This window comes from Vanessa atalanta, chromosome 11, assembly GCF_905147765.1.
Source record: "Vanessa atalanta chromosome 11, ilVanAtal1.2, whole genome shotgun sequence".
In the NCBI taxonomy this organism is placed as follows: domain Eukaryota; kingdom Metazoa; phylum Arthropoda; class Insecta; order Lepidoptera; family Nymphalidae; genus Vanessa; species Vanessa atalanta.
In genome coordinates, this window is record NC_061881.1 from 4,941,857 (window position 1) to 4,957,879 (window position 16,023).

Genomic DNA, 16,023 nt, shown 5'->3' on the forward strand with positions numbered 1-16,023 from the left:
TGAGAGCGAGCGTCGATCTATCTAAGCGCTGAATCTGCTAAACGACACATTCTTTTAAAAAATCTAAATGATTTTGAAGGTTATGTAATATATAAATAAAATATATGTAAACACCCCCAATATAAACATGTGCCTAATTTAAGTAAATACTCCTATAAATATATTGCAACAGGTTGTGACAATTATTCTAATTACAATCTCAGTATGATATAAATCCCACGTGCAACATATTACCGCCTGCCCGATGGACATTTTGTAGGTAATAAGAGACAAAAAAATAGATAGGTACTGTTAATATACTTATTTAATTCAGTAGATTTACGATGTAATACTAATATTACAATAACATTATTAATAAGATAACTTTTAATAGAATGGTCACATATATAAAGCTAATTTAGATTTAAATCATACTTAATTAATAACAGTAACAATATACAATAATCAACATACAATCATTTGAAGTTAGAACTAGGAACTAAGAAGGTCGCTGTCCTCTGACGAAACAACATTTCGCATGGCAAAGTTACAGCGCCATCTATTCGAAGTATTCAGTATCAAGATTGCAAATGATAACAAAAGAACATTCTTACAGATGGCGCTACCGGGAGATAGGAGGATGTGCAAATTTGTGATAACAAAAATGTCAAGGCCAATGTTAATAAACCTAACTATTATAGTGTTTTAATTTAATAACAATTGTTAAACGTATTCAAAATAGTTTTAACAAATTGTGATATTGACTTTACACATATTTTCCATCATATTTGTTTTTTTTTTTAAATTCGCCTCATAACCTCTTCTAAAATACATTAAAAATAAAGAACTACAACATCTAACAAATTACAATTAAAAAGGTATAATCATAAATATAATTGTATTTTTAATTATTACATATGTATTGGTCAAGTTGGATTCTGCATTCAAAACGATTATATAAAATTATCAATGAAAATTTTATTGCAAAATTTGAATTTAGCGCGTCGTTTAGAAACGTATGAAGTTCGCGTTGCGAATACTGGCCGATTATGATGTGAAAGATATTCCGAAGGCCGTGAGGTGCCGTGAGTGAACACGGAAATCGAGATGTGTGTGTGGTCAAAAAGACAGTGCAAGGTAGGGGTCGGGTGGCGTTTGTGATGGCAAAAATTTTGCAAATGGTGAGTTAGGAATTATTGACTTGGTGTGTCTTTTAGTTGTTTTTGATTTGTGATGGTGAATTAATTGTGTGTTAGAGAAAATTTCGTTGTTGATTAATAATTTTAAGATTCTGAGATACGGGATCGGCAAATGGCGCTACGAATAGTCAAAGTTGAAACAACTACGCGTTTAGAAATCCCGTTTGTTCTTCGGTCGTGAATTTTCAGGCACGCGGAGTGATTAGTGGCAACGGCAGTAATGGTGCATTATCAAATTCCTGAAACCACACGTTGGAAATTAGCAACTGGCACATCCAGCTTGGCGATTATAACGGTGTCAGCATGTTGCGATTTTTTTGGCCAGCGGTACTACTTTACTAAACTCGTTTTATAGACGACTAGTGGTTTTAGCATCCCGTAGGGTCGGTGGCCCCGCCGTCTGCTTTCTGGAGTTAAATTACATAATGTATGGGTCTCGCTTGGAGCATGCAACAAGTAGATATGTGTCGGCGCTCGGTCTAACTGTCAATGTGGAGTACAGTAAGCTTGCTGCCCGCGGCCCCTATTAATTCGAACCGCTGATGTCACTTATCTCTCCGTTCTACTATCTAGGGCCTATGGCCGCCAATTTTTTGCACATACCTAATGACTTTAATGTAAATTTGGTAACCAGCGCACGTGTCTTATTATTTTCGCCTTGTCTTAGACTTCAAGTATGTTCTCAAGCATCATTTAAATTCTAGCTCTACTTCCTGATTCAGATCACTTTGCAAAATTGCGAATTATTGTTAGTGGTGAAATTTAACTTAATTCTAAAGGGTAAATCAATTTGTTATGGCTTATTTATTTATTTGCAGCACGGTCACTGACACTAGCACCAACAATGGACCAGCAATTTTGTTTGCGCTGGAACAACCACCCAACCAACCTAACAGATGTGCTTGCAAGCCTACTACAAAGAGAAGCACTTTGCGATGTCACACTTGCTTGCGATGGGGAAACAGTCAAGGTAATAATCTTATCTCTATTATCTTAAATTGCAATAAAATATTTAGGAAGTTTTAAATAGGAATAAGGTTTTAAATAATTTATCAAAAAAAAAAACTAATCCCTCGGTAACCAAAAGAAAAGAGTCCTATAACATTGTTTTTGTTAGCAAATTATATAGTGTATAGTGCAAAGACGTTTTGTTTTGCAAATTTATATAGAATTAGTAAAATTTGAATGTACAATGCGAAAGCCAAATAGCTTAGTTTTGAAATAATTTAATTCATCTAAATCATGCAATACAAAGCAAAGGATAATCTTAAAAATTGGTTTTAAAATACTGACATATTAGTGCAATGTTTATTGTTATGTCATAACAAAGTGCATACAATGTAAACATTCATGAGTTATATGATTTACCATGTTACAGTTATTCAAAATGCTGTATGTTTATGCATCTTGTCATAATAATCAATGAATCATATGTAGGCACAAATCTTAATAACAATAATTTGATTAATTTAAAATAATAAATGTTCATAATTAAATAGCAAGACATACTTTATTTACCAACAATATATCTTTAACAACATAATCTTTACTAAAATTGAAGTTTTACCTCATTGACAACATCCAATAATTTTACTGTTTAAAAACAATAACTCAATATCAAAATAATTATCCAAATAACTTAAAAATATTTTGTTTCAAATATTGAATATATTTTTGTATAGGTTCATACCAGTCGCTTTAAACATTTGATGAGATACTTAACCAAGGTAGGCCACAATGCAGATTTAAATATTTGCTAATTTCACAAGGTCATTACTTAAATGATGATATGCTATATTGCGTAAAAACTTATAGGTAGCTCACATATCAACTACTACTTTACTGATTATAAATGGTCACTTATAATTACAAAAAAGACTTAATATTTTATTTGTATGATTGTATTGTATTTTCTGTACATTTTTAGGGTTAATACATTTATATACTGAATAAAGTTTTATTAACTATGTCAAGCAATATATCTATGAAATGATTGTATACTTTATATATTAAAGAAACTAGATATAAATCTCTTGTAGGTGAAATCTTTGCATGATAAATAATGTGCCAGTTTTAATTTTATCACAACAGTCATAGTCATGTCCAGTCAATGCATGCTTAATAATGCTTATGTCGAAATATTAAATAAATTTAAATATTTTTTACCAATCTGAGACAATAATTTTGAATATTGTTATATAGTTTCTAAACCTCAAAAAAATCTATGAAAGTTTATGCTAATAAAATGCAATTTACTTTGTAGGTCGACAGTGAATAGTTTAGGTAGGAGTCTGCAGAGAAGCTGCAAGTTTTTAACTTTCTAAATTTTATGACACTTGTTTTGCAGGTTTTAGGGTTTAGAAAACCAAATTAATGTATTATTCTTGTGTGAATGGCCTCATATGTAGTAGAAATAAAATTGTAGAACATGTTATAAACTATTAATTTATTATGTTTTATGATTAAGTGACATTGTTTCAAATATTAATCAAGACAAGAATGATTTACTAGAATATATGTAACTGTCTAGACTGGTCATGAGTGTTACTGAGCCATTTAAAACTATTGAAGTTGTGCAAAACATAGGCCATGAAAAGATGACTATGTTCAGCCTTATTAAAATAAGAATAGTTCTACAAAAATTTAGCCTTAGACGGTATTCATATTGTGATCTTAACAGAAAAGACCTTCAAATAGATCTGCATTTCTTTAGTTTTAATTATACTTGGTATTTGTTGGTCATTATTATACATGAATGTTTCTTTTATTGTTTTAGGCACATCAGACAATACTCTCTGCTTGTTCCCCATATTTTGAAAGTATTTTCCTACAAAATAATCACCCACATCCGATAATATTCCTAAAAGATGTGCGGTTTTCAGAGATGAAGTCTCTGTTAGATTTCATGTATAAGGTAAGTGGAGCATTTCCTAACAGCTTACTTAAAATAGCATGTGATTACAGCAATATGTTTTATGTATTTAATTAATTTTAGGGAGAGGTGAATGTTGGCCAAAATATGCTACCGATGTTCCTTAAGACTGCTGAGAGTTTACAAGTTAGAGGTTTGACAGAAAACAATACATTGAATCCTAAGGTGAGTTGCTTAATAATATTATTCTGCTAATAAATAAATATATTTTTCAAAACTATCCTTTCCCTTATTTAAAATAATATTTCTGAATTACATTCTTATCACATGCTTACATATATCACATATTTTTTTGTTATTTTTAAATTTAAATTGTCTTATACATTCATTTTAAATAGTAATACTTCAAATATATATATTTATATGTATATTTGATAACATTAAGGTAGATGCATATATTATTTGTTCAATATCTTTGACACTATCTAGACATGATTATGGATAAAAAAGCGGGCAGAGCCAGGGCGGCGGATGTTAGGAATTTAAAACCTATCAGAGCAAGATATAGTTTACAAATTTACATGTATACACTATTTAGATTCATGATCTTATTTCTTAGCTCTTATATCGTTGCTATCTCGTTCGTAGATAGATTATACATGTCCTAATTTTGTGCCTTGTTCCGAAAATAACTCGAAATAGTGTGTTGAAAAAACTGTACCTAGCATTCTTGCGTGTAGGAAATTTCGCATTGCATGTTTAAATGCAGTAGGTATCTGTGTAGTGTGTAAGTCGCTTTAAAACGGGAGTTTTATTTCATTACAGCTGTCCAGTTTTAAATAGAGTCAATTTTTAGCAAGTGTGATCGATGACCCTATAATTTTCGCGTAGCTATTTTTTCTATACTAACTACACGTCTTGACTTCACACGGTGTTGTATTTTCAAATATATTGAAATATACGAATCATTTAAAGCAATCGGTGTAGGGCTAAGTGATGTCTCCGCTCGTATTCTATCAGCGTATACGGAGTGCTAATAGATCTCACGCCCCACGTACTGTTTTTATAGGTACATCATGTAATATTTCTGAATCTACTGGCCCGAATCAAAAAATTTAAACGACAATTGAGCAATATTTTTTTTAATAAAGGATTCCTTTCTTATTTGTAATAATAAAAGGATATTAAAAAATATATTATACTATTGATGTGCAAAATAATCTTGTCCGAATTTGAACCACACGCAATACTTGTTTATTTTATTTGATAAATTTAATACGGTCGAACTAAATTTACTGTTATTTTTTTCAACTATAAACATTTTATGTTATACTTCACTTTCAAAACCTTAAGCCATAATATGAAAGTTCTATGTCGAAAACGAACAAAATCTACCTCGTTATAATAGTTCTTAATTGTTATTTTTATGAAACAAATTAAAAAGTATAGGATTATAACAGTTTTAGAAGACACAGGACGCTAAAGCTTTTAGCGTTTTTTGTATCTAGTCTATTATAACCGGATGAATAAAGCAAATGTAGCCATACATTAAATTTCTTTTCTTTGTCTTTGTAAGTTGTAAATTTATCTAAAATTATCATTTTTATTTGGAAATATTTGAGAAATTCTGTTTAACACTTTGAATTAATTCATCTGATATACATAATCACAATGTTATCACCGTTTAAAAGACCGTTTCACTTAAAACTGTTTGCGTGACTTAATAAGATAATCAAGATATATTAGGAACATATCGCAAAAAACTTAATAAGTTAAAATAATTTGATTACTTATTATTACTTCTTTAAATACAAACGCTTAGCAATGTTCACAATAAGAATAGTGAAGACCTATTAATTCAACTATTCGGTCACATAGACTTTTAATTCGCATATTTTTTATAGAACGCAAAAAGATCTTAGAATTGCGAAACAAATAAAGATTATACTAGTCTATGTTGTTTCTTTGTTGAACACCTTGTAAAAAATTGTGGCCAAGTATGAGATTAAAATAAAAAACCGTTATAAATATATTAATTTAAGAATATTACGATTGCGAAATTTTATTAGTTTATGCGTTATATTCGAAGCTTGAGGATGATAATGGCATCAATATGCGAACGTAATAGACTAGAGCGTGCCAGACAGACAAGTCTGGTAAATTGCGTAGAGACAGTAGGTACGGTGCGCCGACCTTGAAATTTTGGTGAACGCTCATTGACCCTTTATATACGAATTTGCTGCCTAGTTAATGCCAACTGATGATTTTAAGATTTATAAGGACTTTTGTTTCGTGGTTAATTCTCATTAAATAAACTATATTATAAGCAAATATCTAACTAGATGAGGTTTTTAAAAAATACATACATTATTACAAGTTAAAATAGTTTCACGCCGAATATAGTTCCTTATAATTCCTAAATATTAAGGTAAAACTCAAACAAAAACACAGCTGATTATATAAATTATACCAAAATGTTTTGATATTTCCTTAAATTGATGCGCATACGCAAAAATATCTTGTGTGCATCTTTACTACGAACTCGTTTATTCAAAACTGGTTATAATAAGCAACTGTCACACGATTCTCTACCATTTTATTCGTTAAATTTCGCACTTTCGTACCGTGATTCTCATTAATTAGTCAATTTTATAAGTCTAATTTTGATTACTGTAATATTTTTTAATACCGAATAATAATCATAATAATAATATTGGTATTTAGATATCTTTATGTAGTATGAATTGAGCCTATAGCCTACATAGGCTACATATAATTATTAAACTTACGTTGAGCCAGCGATTTTGTTTTTGCTTTTGAAATACAAAAAACACTATCTATTATAACAAAATCGTATTATTCTTTTGTTTTGTTTATTTTTATCATGAATTCATTTGTTTATAATGTATTAATGCTATGTCAATGTAATCATTATTTAGTTGATAACATTCCAATTGTATGTGTATCTTTTATGTTAAATAACATACTATGCTCACATTATTTCACACTTGTTGCGGCACAAATAACCACTTTCGGGAACATTGTTTTTTGAGATTAATTTATTAAAGGTTGTCTAATACTTGATTGTTCATTTTCCTCTTTCAACTTAATTTTATTGTATAACTTTTATTGATTTTATATAAACGTTTTTATTTGAAAAAAACTTTCAGATTTCCGGCTTACTTAGCTATTCTGGAAAGTTTATGTTTATTTAAATACAGAAATTTTTAACTATAAATTCTTGTATTGAAACAGATTAAAATTTATATTGTTCTAATAAAGATAAATCACCATTATTAGATACCTATTAATATAAATTAACAGACCAACTTGAGTTTGTAAGTAAAAAAAATACGTAAAATCTCCATTATTACCCGTCAACAGTCAGAGGAGCGATCAACGCCGTCCGTGAGCGCAGAAAACTTGTCTTCGCGGGGCGAGTCTTTCGCAACCCCGCCCGCGGCGCACGCGCCGGCCGCCCTCACGCCGCTGCCGCAGCCGCCCGCACACGCGCCCCACGCGCCGCATCACGCCGTGCCGCCGGAGAAGCGACGCAGGAAGAACTCGACGGTGCCCCGCGAGGATATAGAGCTGCCCTACCGGCACTACGAGGTATCGAGGCTCGTCACATCGATAAGAGACATGGCCTCTCGGTCGTAATGAATCATTAATTGAATCCCAAATATAACTCGAATATTTCGCGCCAGGGACACGTGAAGGCCAACACGGGCAAGGGCGGGTCGACGGGGTCGGGATCGGAGCCGTCGACGCCGCCGCCGGCGCACCTGGGCCGCGCCACGCGCTCGCCCGCGCACACGCCGCTCGTGAAGCAGGAGCCGGACTCGCCGTACGCGGCGCCGCACACGCCGCACGCGCCGCTCGCCGCGCACCCGCCGCACCACGCGCCCTACGACCAGACTCATCTGCCGGTCAGTCTCCCGTGTCTCTTGCGACGACTGATGGCATACTGGGATACTGGACTTCTTTTCAGAGAGATACAATCGATCTCACATTTGAAATGCGAAATTGAAAACAATGTTTTATAATGTTTGGTGTCTGCTTTTGCTCAGTTTGTTTAGCATTTACAATATTTTTTTCAATCAAATTTAATTAAAACATTTATTTGCATCTCGACTCGAGGTATAATAATACCACATACGTAAATTAATAAAATCGTTACTTAATTTTTTTTATAGGTGACGTTAAAATATATTACGGGATATTAAAACGAATATTTATTCAAGATTTTTTTGTGCAGAAATTAAAAATGAGAAGTGTACAAAATATAAATAAACCATTGTGAAATTTTCAGAGTATGGGAGTCAATGAAATGGCTTCTATGTTGACGCAACATCCAATGAGCAACGATTGCAACGATAGCGAGCCTATAATGCAACCACACCCGGACCAGACAGACACCATAGATGGTGAGTCCTTATTCCTTTAAAATGACGATCACCAAAGAAACTACAACAAAATAATTATTTCTAATAAAAAATGTTGTTATTTGTAATTATGTAATAAATTTAAAAAAAAATGTTGCATTAGTTATCCTAAAGCTTCAAAGAGTATTTAGGTAAGAAATATATATTTTCGGTAGTACATACATTCCTATATATTTAATTTATAATAAAATTGGTTTATAATTTTTTCATAAAACTTAAATTTAAGTAAAGGAATATTTATTTAAAAATCTCGTTTTTGAATGATTATATTTATAAGTCTTCGTTGGTGATCGTAATAAAATGTGATATAAAATTGCCGTGTTTTTTTCATATTGAGTTCAGCCCGTTATTCCGTTATTTCGATTAAAAATATTATTTATGACTATCTTACGGTAATGTCACATGTCACAGTAGCACTTAATTCATTTTTGTGCTAAATATATTTTTAACAACTTCCTCAATATTTAAGCGGGACGGTTTTTTTACATTTTTAATGTATGTAATTTACGTGGATGGAGGGCTCCTCTCAGTGCTTATTTAATTTGTTAATTTTTATTTGCTTAAGGTTTTATAATTATAAAGGAAGGTTTAATATATTCCCATATGAATCCCGGGTTAAGCATTCCTAGATAATTATATGAGTAACTCATCTTCATGCATGCGCATACGACCTCGGCATGATATGTAATGTGGCTTTATCATTTCGACTAATTTGCACTGATCATACATTAAACGCTTTTTACTTTCTTTTCCTTTAACGCTTTTACGATATTTTTCTATTTTATGAAGAAATCGGTGTGAAATGGTTTATCAAATGATATGATTTGGCGCCCCCGGTGGGACGTAGGTGTTGTAAATAATACTTGCGAGATATGTATAAGCGTTTAGTTATGTAAAAATTTTGGCATGTCAAATTGGGTGTAGAGGTCACAGAGCGTTAAATCGGAGTGTTTTAGATGTAGTTGTTTGTCAACGTACATAAAAGGTCGTTACGTTTGAAACTAGCATGTCAGATTGAAAATATCACCAGTCAAGCAGTTACGTATCTTACAGGTGAAAAATATGCCGACGAAAACGATATACCCCAGGAACAATTTGGCCACAATATAGCAAATATTGAAAACATAGTAAAAACTTTTAAAATAGCACTTAATCATAAACCATATAGTGGCTCCATGCCCTGTAAAATATGCGGTAAAAATGTTAGCAATATAAAGAAACACATGAAATCTCATAATCCAGAACAGCATAAGTGCCCTTTGTGTCCGATCATTTTAACGCGCGCCGACAATTTGAAAAGACATTTGAGAATGAAACATTGTTCCGTCTTAGGTCCAAACAATCTTTCCAATATACAAACGAAATGTTAGATAAATTCTCTTAGATAGAAAATTTAAGATTACATCTAGACAAACCAAAAATTTCGTGTAATGCAATCTTATCTTACAGACTTTTTTTAATTTAATGTACATTTTTGATTTCGTGAAAATGTATTAATATTATCTCTTAATTAATTGGTCTCAAGATTAGAATTAGAAGAAAAGATATTAATCTTTTAAATCTGCTATCGATGCTAGGAATGATTTTTTCCCCGAGGATACAACGAACAACATTTTTTTTAGTTTTAATAGTACTATTTTGTTCTATCGGAAACGGACATTTCTATGGTATGATTTCTGTCCATAACGAACTAAACTATATGTTAATAAATCATAGCTAACTAAAGTGCGCTTACTCAATGATTCTAACAGTTACCTAAATACTAATAAGTATTAATTAGAATTAAGGTGTGGTGTGTTTATTTTATTTAACATTAACAAAATAAAATATATATTTTCTTGATCAAGAGTCATCAATGTATTTTTAATATGAAATACTTCACTAGTTCAATTGTCTCAAGATTGTTACATCTAGGTATAAATTAATTTTTGTACTCATTACTATAATAAAGCAATACTCATTTTTATTGTATATGGTTCACAGTTATATTATTATTTATTCTGTTCTTCGGAACTTCATCAATCATCTCTCTTAACTATAATAATAAGTATATTCATTCACATGGGATTTAATATTATATGAAATGGAAGAATATTAATGCAACTATTACAGATCAATGTCTAGGTAGAAGTTACAATTAATCAACAAACACTTGTTTTTAAATTAAAAAATAATAATAGAAACAGTATTAAAAAGCAGGATCAGTTATTAATAGTTTTTTAATTTATTATAATTTGTGTATTTGATTTACAAAAACTAAATAAAAATCAAATAGCCAAATATACTAAAAATATACTTTTTATTTATTTACTAAACAATCAATTAGTTTTTTGTTAACTGTACTATTGAAGTACAAAAGTTCCTTACAAAATCTTAACACAGATAATTATCGTGACAATTTAACAAGTAGGTCATAAATTTTGAAACGAATTTAGCATAAAAATATTAAATAAGACAGCAAACGATTTTTTTTAATCAAAACTACCTATACATTAATCAAATTAATGAAGATTACTATTTCCATTTGAAATTGATATTCATTTTTAATCCTTAGTATAAATATCCTCTTGAAGATAGAAAATGATATTTTAGGTTTTTGTTCACGTAAATGTTTTAAATTGTTACTAATATTTGATTATGTACTACAGTTATATTGTGTACCTACTGTAAATGTAAATAGGCCGGATATCATTTTTTTTTTAAATTAAGGTATACGGGTTTTGCTTTTTATACGGTAAACGTTTTTCAACATTATGTTCATGAAATGAAATCCGGTCCATAATAATTATACACACCAAACCACGTATATGATCTCTTATTGTTCCTTTTGTAATTTTAAGGAAACTACTTGTCAGGTGTGTACAAGACTGATCTTTGCTTATGTATTTTAGGAACCGTAATTTTTAAAAATAATTTATTTTCATTAATTCGAATTATACTTAATTTTGTATGTAAGTCTATCGTTACTGTGTGTTCGTTGCAAATATATTCCTTTATTTTTAACCTCTTTTCTTTTCATTTTCATCCTCCTTCCATGCTTTCTTTATTTATGGTAGACCTATATCTCAAACTACTGCATTCTGTATACAGCCTTGGTGACAGTAATAACGATATCACGTGCAAATGTATTAACACTGACGAATAACAAACACCATTTCTTCAATCATTGATTCATTTCTGCATGGATCTCTTATTAAAACTATCATTACTCGAAATTATTTTGGTTACAATAATTTTTAACTAAATACTTTACTAAACGCTTTTGATAGTGCTAGGAAAAGCATAAATAGCATAGCATTAACAAATTTGTATCAAAGCTTTTTCAATAGTGCTAATATGTTACAAAGTCTTTTGAGAAAACAGTAGAACTTGGATAATATTCGGTCGCCGGTACTAACAAAATATATAACCGCACATGTTTATAGAAATAATTAAATACCTTTTAATTACACGTTATCTTTAAAAAAAAAATTCAATTCAAATTCTGCTGTTTAAATCGGACTACTTAAAAATGTTATATTATAAAACTGACATATTCCAAAAGATATTACAGAAGCTATCCGAATATAGCTATAAAAAACCCTGGATTAAAAAAGGACTTTTCTGTAAAATGGCCTATTCATAAAACGATGTCAAATATTGAAATAACCATTGTAAGACGCGTAGAATACGCCATTTTAAAGAGACGGCCCGACCAAAGCCACCGAAGGCGACACCGGGCCGAGTAGAGTAGGGCGGGGTTGTGAGCGCAGGAGTGACGGCTCGCTGGTTGCAGGCTCGAAGGGCTGGCACATGCGGCTGACGTTCGAGCGCGTGGCGGGCGCGCTCAACCTGCACCGCTGCAAGCTGTGCGGGAAGGTGGTGACGCACATCCGCAACCACTATCACGTGCACTTCCCGGGCCGGTTCGAGTGCCCGCTGTGCCGCGCCACGTACACGCGCTCGGACAACCTGCGCACGCACTGCAAGTTCAAGCACCCCGCGTACAACCCCGACACGCGCAAGTTCGAGTCCGCGGCCGGCGCGCCGCCGCACGCGCCGCACGCGCCGCTGTTCGCCAACAACGTGCACCTGGACGCCGGCTTCGACTGATTGTCCATGTACTGGCTCGGCCTCGACGCTCTGTGAGCGCGCCCAGCCAGCTCTCTCGCCTCCGAACGTTTTCCTATTTAGGATTAAGCTGAAGTGCTATTACTTAAGCGGGCCTTAAATTGAGTTCTTAACACTCGTTTTAGTATTGTCTCGGTTGTGCATTTGACTTGCCCCAGTGTGACCTTGTATATGATTCCGCGTAAGGAAGTACTATGTAGACTATTCCGTTACGGGGTATACCTTCGAGTCGACGTCACCGTTACGACGACTCGAAGCGTATATAATATGAATAGGTAAGCAAATTTTTTTCTATACCAATCGCTATACGGGAACGGGCAAAAGCAATAATATGATGTTAATTTTATTACCATATTATTTTTTATATTGTATCGATAGAAATCTTAAGCTATTTAAATATACACTATGTCGAGTAGCGGTGCGACCGCGAAATGATGCTGGCTATTAACGGTTGCCCTCGGGCGGGCCCACATTGTCTTGTTATATTTATTCATTAGATAGGAAATTATGAGTTTCCTGTAGCTAATTATATTTATGTTATATTATTATCCTATGATTGGTGCGGAACGACAACAGAATGGATCGATAAGGACTGGCAAGAGATTGTGATCTGTCGTTGGTCAACGACATATAAATATTGACTGAATCTCAGTGTAGATGCATTTGTAACTCTATGAGGCCTTTGCAAGATGGATAATTATTAAGGATTTGTGATGTATTAACGGATAGCGCCTAAGGAAACATACGAAAAGATTTTTATACTAGACTAGTTGATCTATTTACGGAGATTGTTTTTTTTTATACTTAGATATATTCTATTGTCTGATTTAATATAATTTTATATTTATATAACTATGTAATATGATTTATTAGTGTTGTTTGTTTTTATTGATTCATGATATAGTAACTTTGATTTCGTTTATCGAGTTGAGTTGAGTTGTCGACTAGAAGTAATAATACTTGCAATGTTAACATGTTTTATTATTTTATCGTTGGTAGGTTTAGTTTTGGTAAGTCGTGATCGGTGCTGGAGGTCCAAGACCTCTTTCAATTACTTTAAGGTAGGGAGGAACGATTCGAGGTTGCGCATTTAGTAACTAATATTGGCATTCTACAATTGGGACTAACCTAGCGTTTATGTATGTATTTTTCAATTTAAGATTTAAGATTGTTACATTTTTAGCTAAACACTTAGAGTGGTACGGTAACTGAAATGTGATAAAATGGAATGGTGCTAGAACCAAGAGTGTTAACACGCTACGATTCGACTCCTATTGTAATATTAATGTTTTAATGATTAGTTACTTTGCATTAACGTAAGGCGTCTAGCATCCGGCTGAGGTCGCATCTGTGTTCAACGGGTACTAAGCATACGTCTCGGCGTATAGATACACACTTAGAGATTACAGTATCACTCGAGATTTTTATCTTAATTTTTTCGGACCTCTTAAAATTTACTAATGTATCTAGATTGTTAAGTCGCCGATTGTATAAATCAGATCTTATTTCTACCAAAAACATTGAATGTTTGTTGACGGTGAGAAATGACCGCATCCAAATAGTGACCGTGATCGTTTCACATATTTTCTAAGTTGTGGCATTAGTGCTGTTTAGTAGCTGTGAACATGCAATTCACTTGTGCAATTTTTTAAAAATAGTCATAACTCGTACCTAGATTATACATTTTGTCTATTGAATATAGGGGCCCACTTGAAATGTAAGCACTAAGCTCCTTTGTTCCTCTACTGATAAATCTTATACTACCAAACGTTTCTTCCACAAAGATTTATATTTAATTTTAAGTATATTAAAGATTTTTATATCGACCGTTCTTTAATAATGTGGGCGCTTATTATTTGATGACATTTCATACTCAGTGCAATATTACTAGTTATTTAATAACGTAACCAAACTAAAGGATATTTTAAAGTAATTAATGTCTTTGAAAGAGAGTAACTACCAATTTGTATTTACATAAGTAAAGTGCTAATTTCTACTTCTACATAGCGAGACGAAGTTTGGGTTACGGCAATGTACAGGTTTTATAGCTGGTAATATTAATATTTAGCTTGTTTACCTCTGCCAATCGTAATAGTTATGTACTGTTTATTAATTTATTATCGCGCAAGTTAAAGTCTATTGTTGAATAGATCATAGCTATCCGGTATCCGGTACGGGTTCCATTGCCCAGTAGGAACCAGTGGAGTTTAAGAATCGCTTCATCTAATCTTGAACGCATTTTTGTACATTATTATCAATCGAGACCAATTTTTAAAATATTGAATTTGCTATAGCAAATCAACTAGTAACATAGAATCTTATTTTAGATATTTTAGGTTAGGATACTATGATAGTGTCTGGCCAAAATATTTTGGAGTATCACATCATTTGGCTCAGAAAATATCTCCCTTTGATCTCTTTTCAGCTTTCAGAAAGTGTGCAACTTAATAATAATTATACGGTGACCACGTAATTGAACTTAATGAAAGCTAACTTTATGCCATATGGAATTTACACATAAGGTTAACGAATTACTAAATTTAGTCTTATGAAAATGAGGTCTTGAGGACCTAGTCACTTATTTGGCCTGAAATAAATATTCCAATTTATTGTATATTATTAAAATTTACCTATAACGTCACGAACGTGATTTTATCATTTGGAATCAATGGAGTGCAGGATGAGCTCTATGGTTATTTTCAGGATAGCAATGGTCTAGTTATGTTTTATTTTGTTTCTTCTTTGTAACATTAGCCAATTTGTTATAGTGTCGTATATCACAATAGTTAATACTAATAGGGTCGGGGGTGTCAAATCGTACCTTAACAGCTGTTTATCAGTCTTGTTATATTTTTACATGAAAATTTTATGAACGATATGTTGTTTATGATTATATTAATTAATGTCTTGGTTTGATGCCTCCGTTAAAAGTTTAATTTAAATAATTTTGTTTTATGCAAGCAGTTAATGCAATTTTTATTTCACATTGTTTGATGTTATGTAATGCAATTTTAACATGTTGCAAACTCCTGCATTTATCTGTTGTATTTATTACTAATTTTTACATTAAATTGTGGTATGTTACAATCCGTGTAGTTTCAGTTGTGCGTTTTACACGCTCCACCCCATTTGCAAATTGTTATGTACCGTTTAAGTACGAATGCACGGCCTTCATGCAGCCTGAACACTCGCAGTCTATGTGTACGTATACAGCAATGCTTCTAGTTGAAAACCCACACTTTCATCGAAATTACATTAATGGTGCATGACAGTGGATGGCATAGTGCAACTGAAAGTATTGTTGAAAGCCGTGGACCGTTAATTGTTACAGTAAGTTTAGTACTTATATGCATTTCGTATATATCCTAAGTGTGGCAACATTATAGATGTTCATTGTTAGAAAATTTTCGGTGCCGTC

The 16,023-nt window shown here is 32.4% G+C and overlaps 1 protein-coding gene across 3 annotated transcripts; it reads left to right on the forward strand.

Moving 5' to 3' along the window:
- Positions 1-1,023: 1,023 nt before the first annotated feature.
- Positions 1,024-16,023, forward strand: LOC125067152 (protein bric-a-brac 2). Of its 3 annotated transcripts, none has more exons than XM_047675534.1 (8): positions 1,024-1,160; positions 1,997-2,148; positions 3,955-4,092; positions 4,174-4,275; positions 7,435-7,662; positions 7,758-7,979; positions 8,363-8,477; positions 12,271-16,022. In XM_047675534.1, exons 2-8 carry the CDS (start codon positions 2,023-2,025, stop codon positions 12,585-12,587), a joined length of 1,248 nt encoding a protein of 415 aa, XP_047531490.1. In that variant the 5' UTR covers positions 1,024-1,160; positions 1,997-2,022; the 3' UTR covers positions 12,588-16,022. The 3 variants fall into 3 exon arrangements, with proteins under 3 accessions (XP_047531490.1, XP_047531491.1, XP_047531489.1); XM_047675535.1 differs by lacking the exon at positions 1,024-1,160 and adding an exon at positions 1,312-1,505 and having other exon boundaries at positions 12,271-16,023; XM_047675533.1 differs by lacking the exon at positions 1,024-1,160 and adding an exon at positions 1,576-1,679 and having other exon boundaries at positions 12,271-16,023.

Bases quoted from the DNA above. Each gene is read 5' to 3' on its own strand.
- LOC125067152 (XM_047675533.1), top strand. From the start codon at position 1,604: ATGTATGGGTCTCGCTTGGAGCATGCAACAAGTAGATATGTGTCGGCG. The intron at 4,093-4,173 runs GTAAGTGGAGCA...AATTAATTTTAG, and splicing joins TGTTAGATTTCATGTATAAG to GGAGAGGTGAATGTTGGCCA. The intron at 4,276-7,434 runs GTGAGTTGCTTA...ACCCGTCAACAG, and splicing joins ACAATACATTGAATCCTAAG to TCAGAGGAGCGATCAACGCC.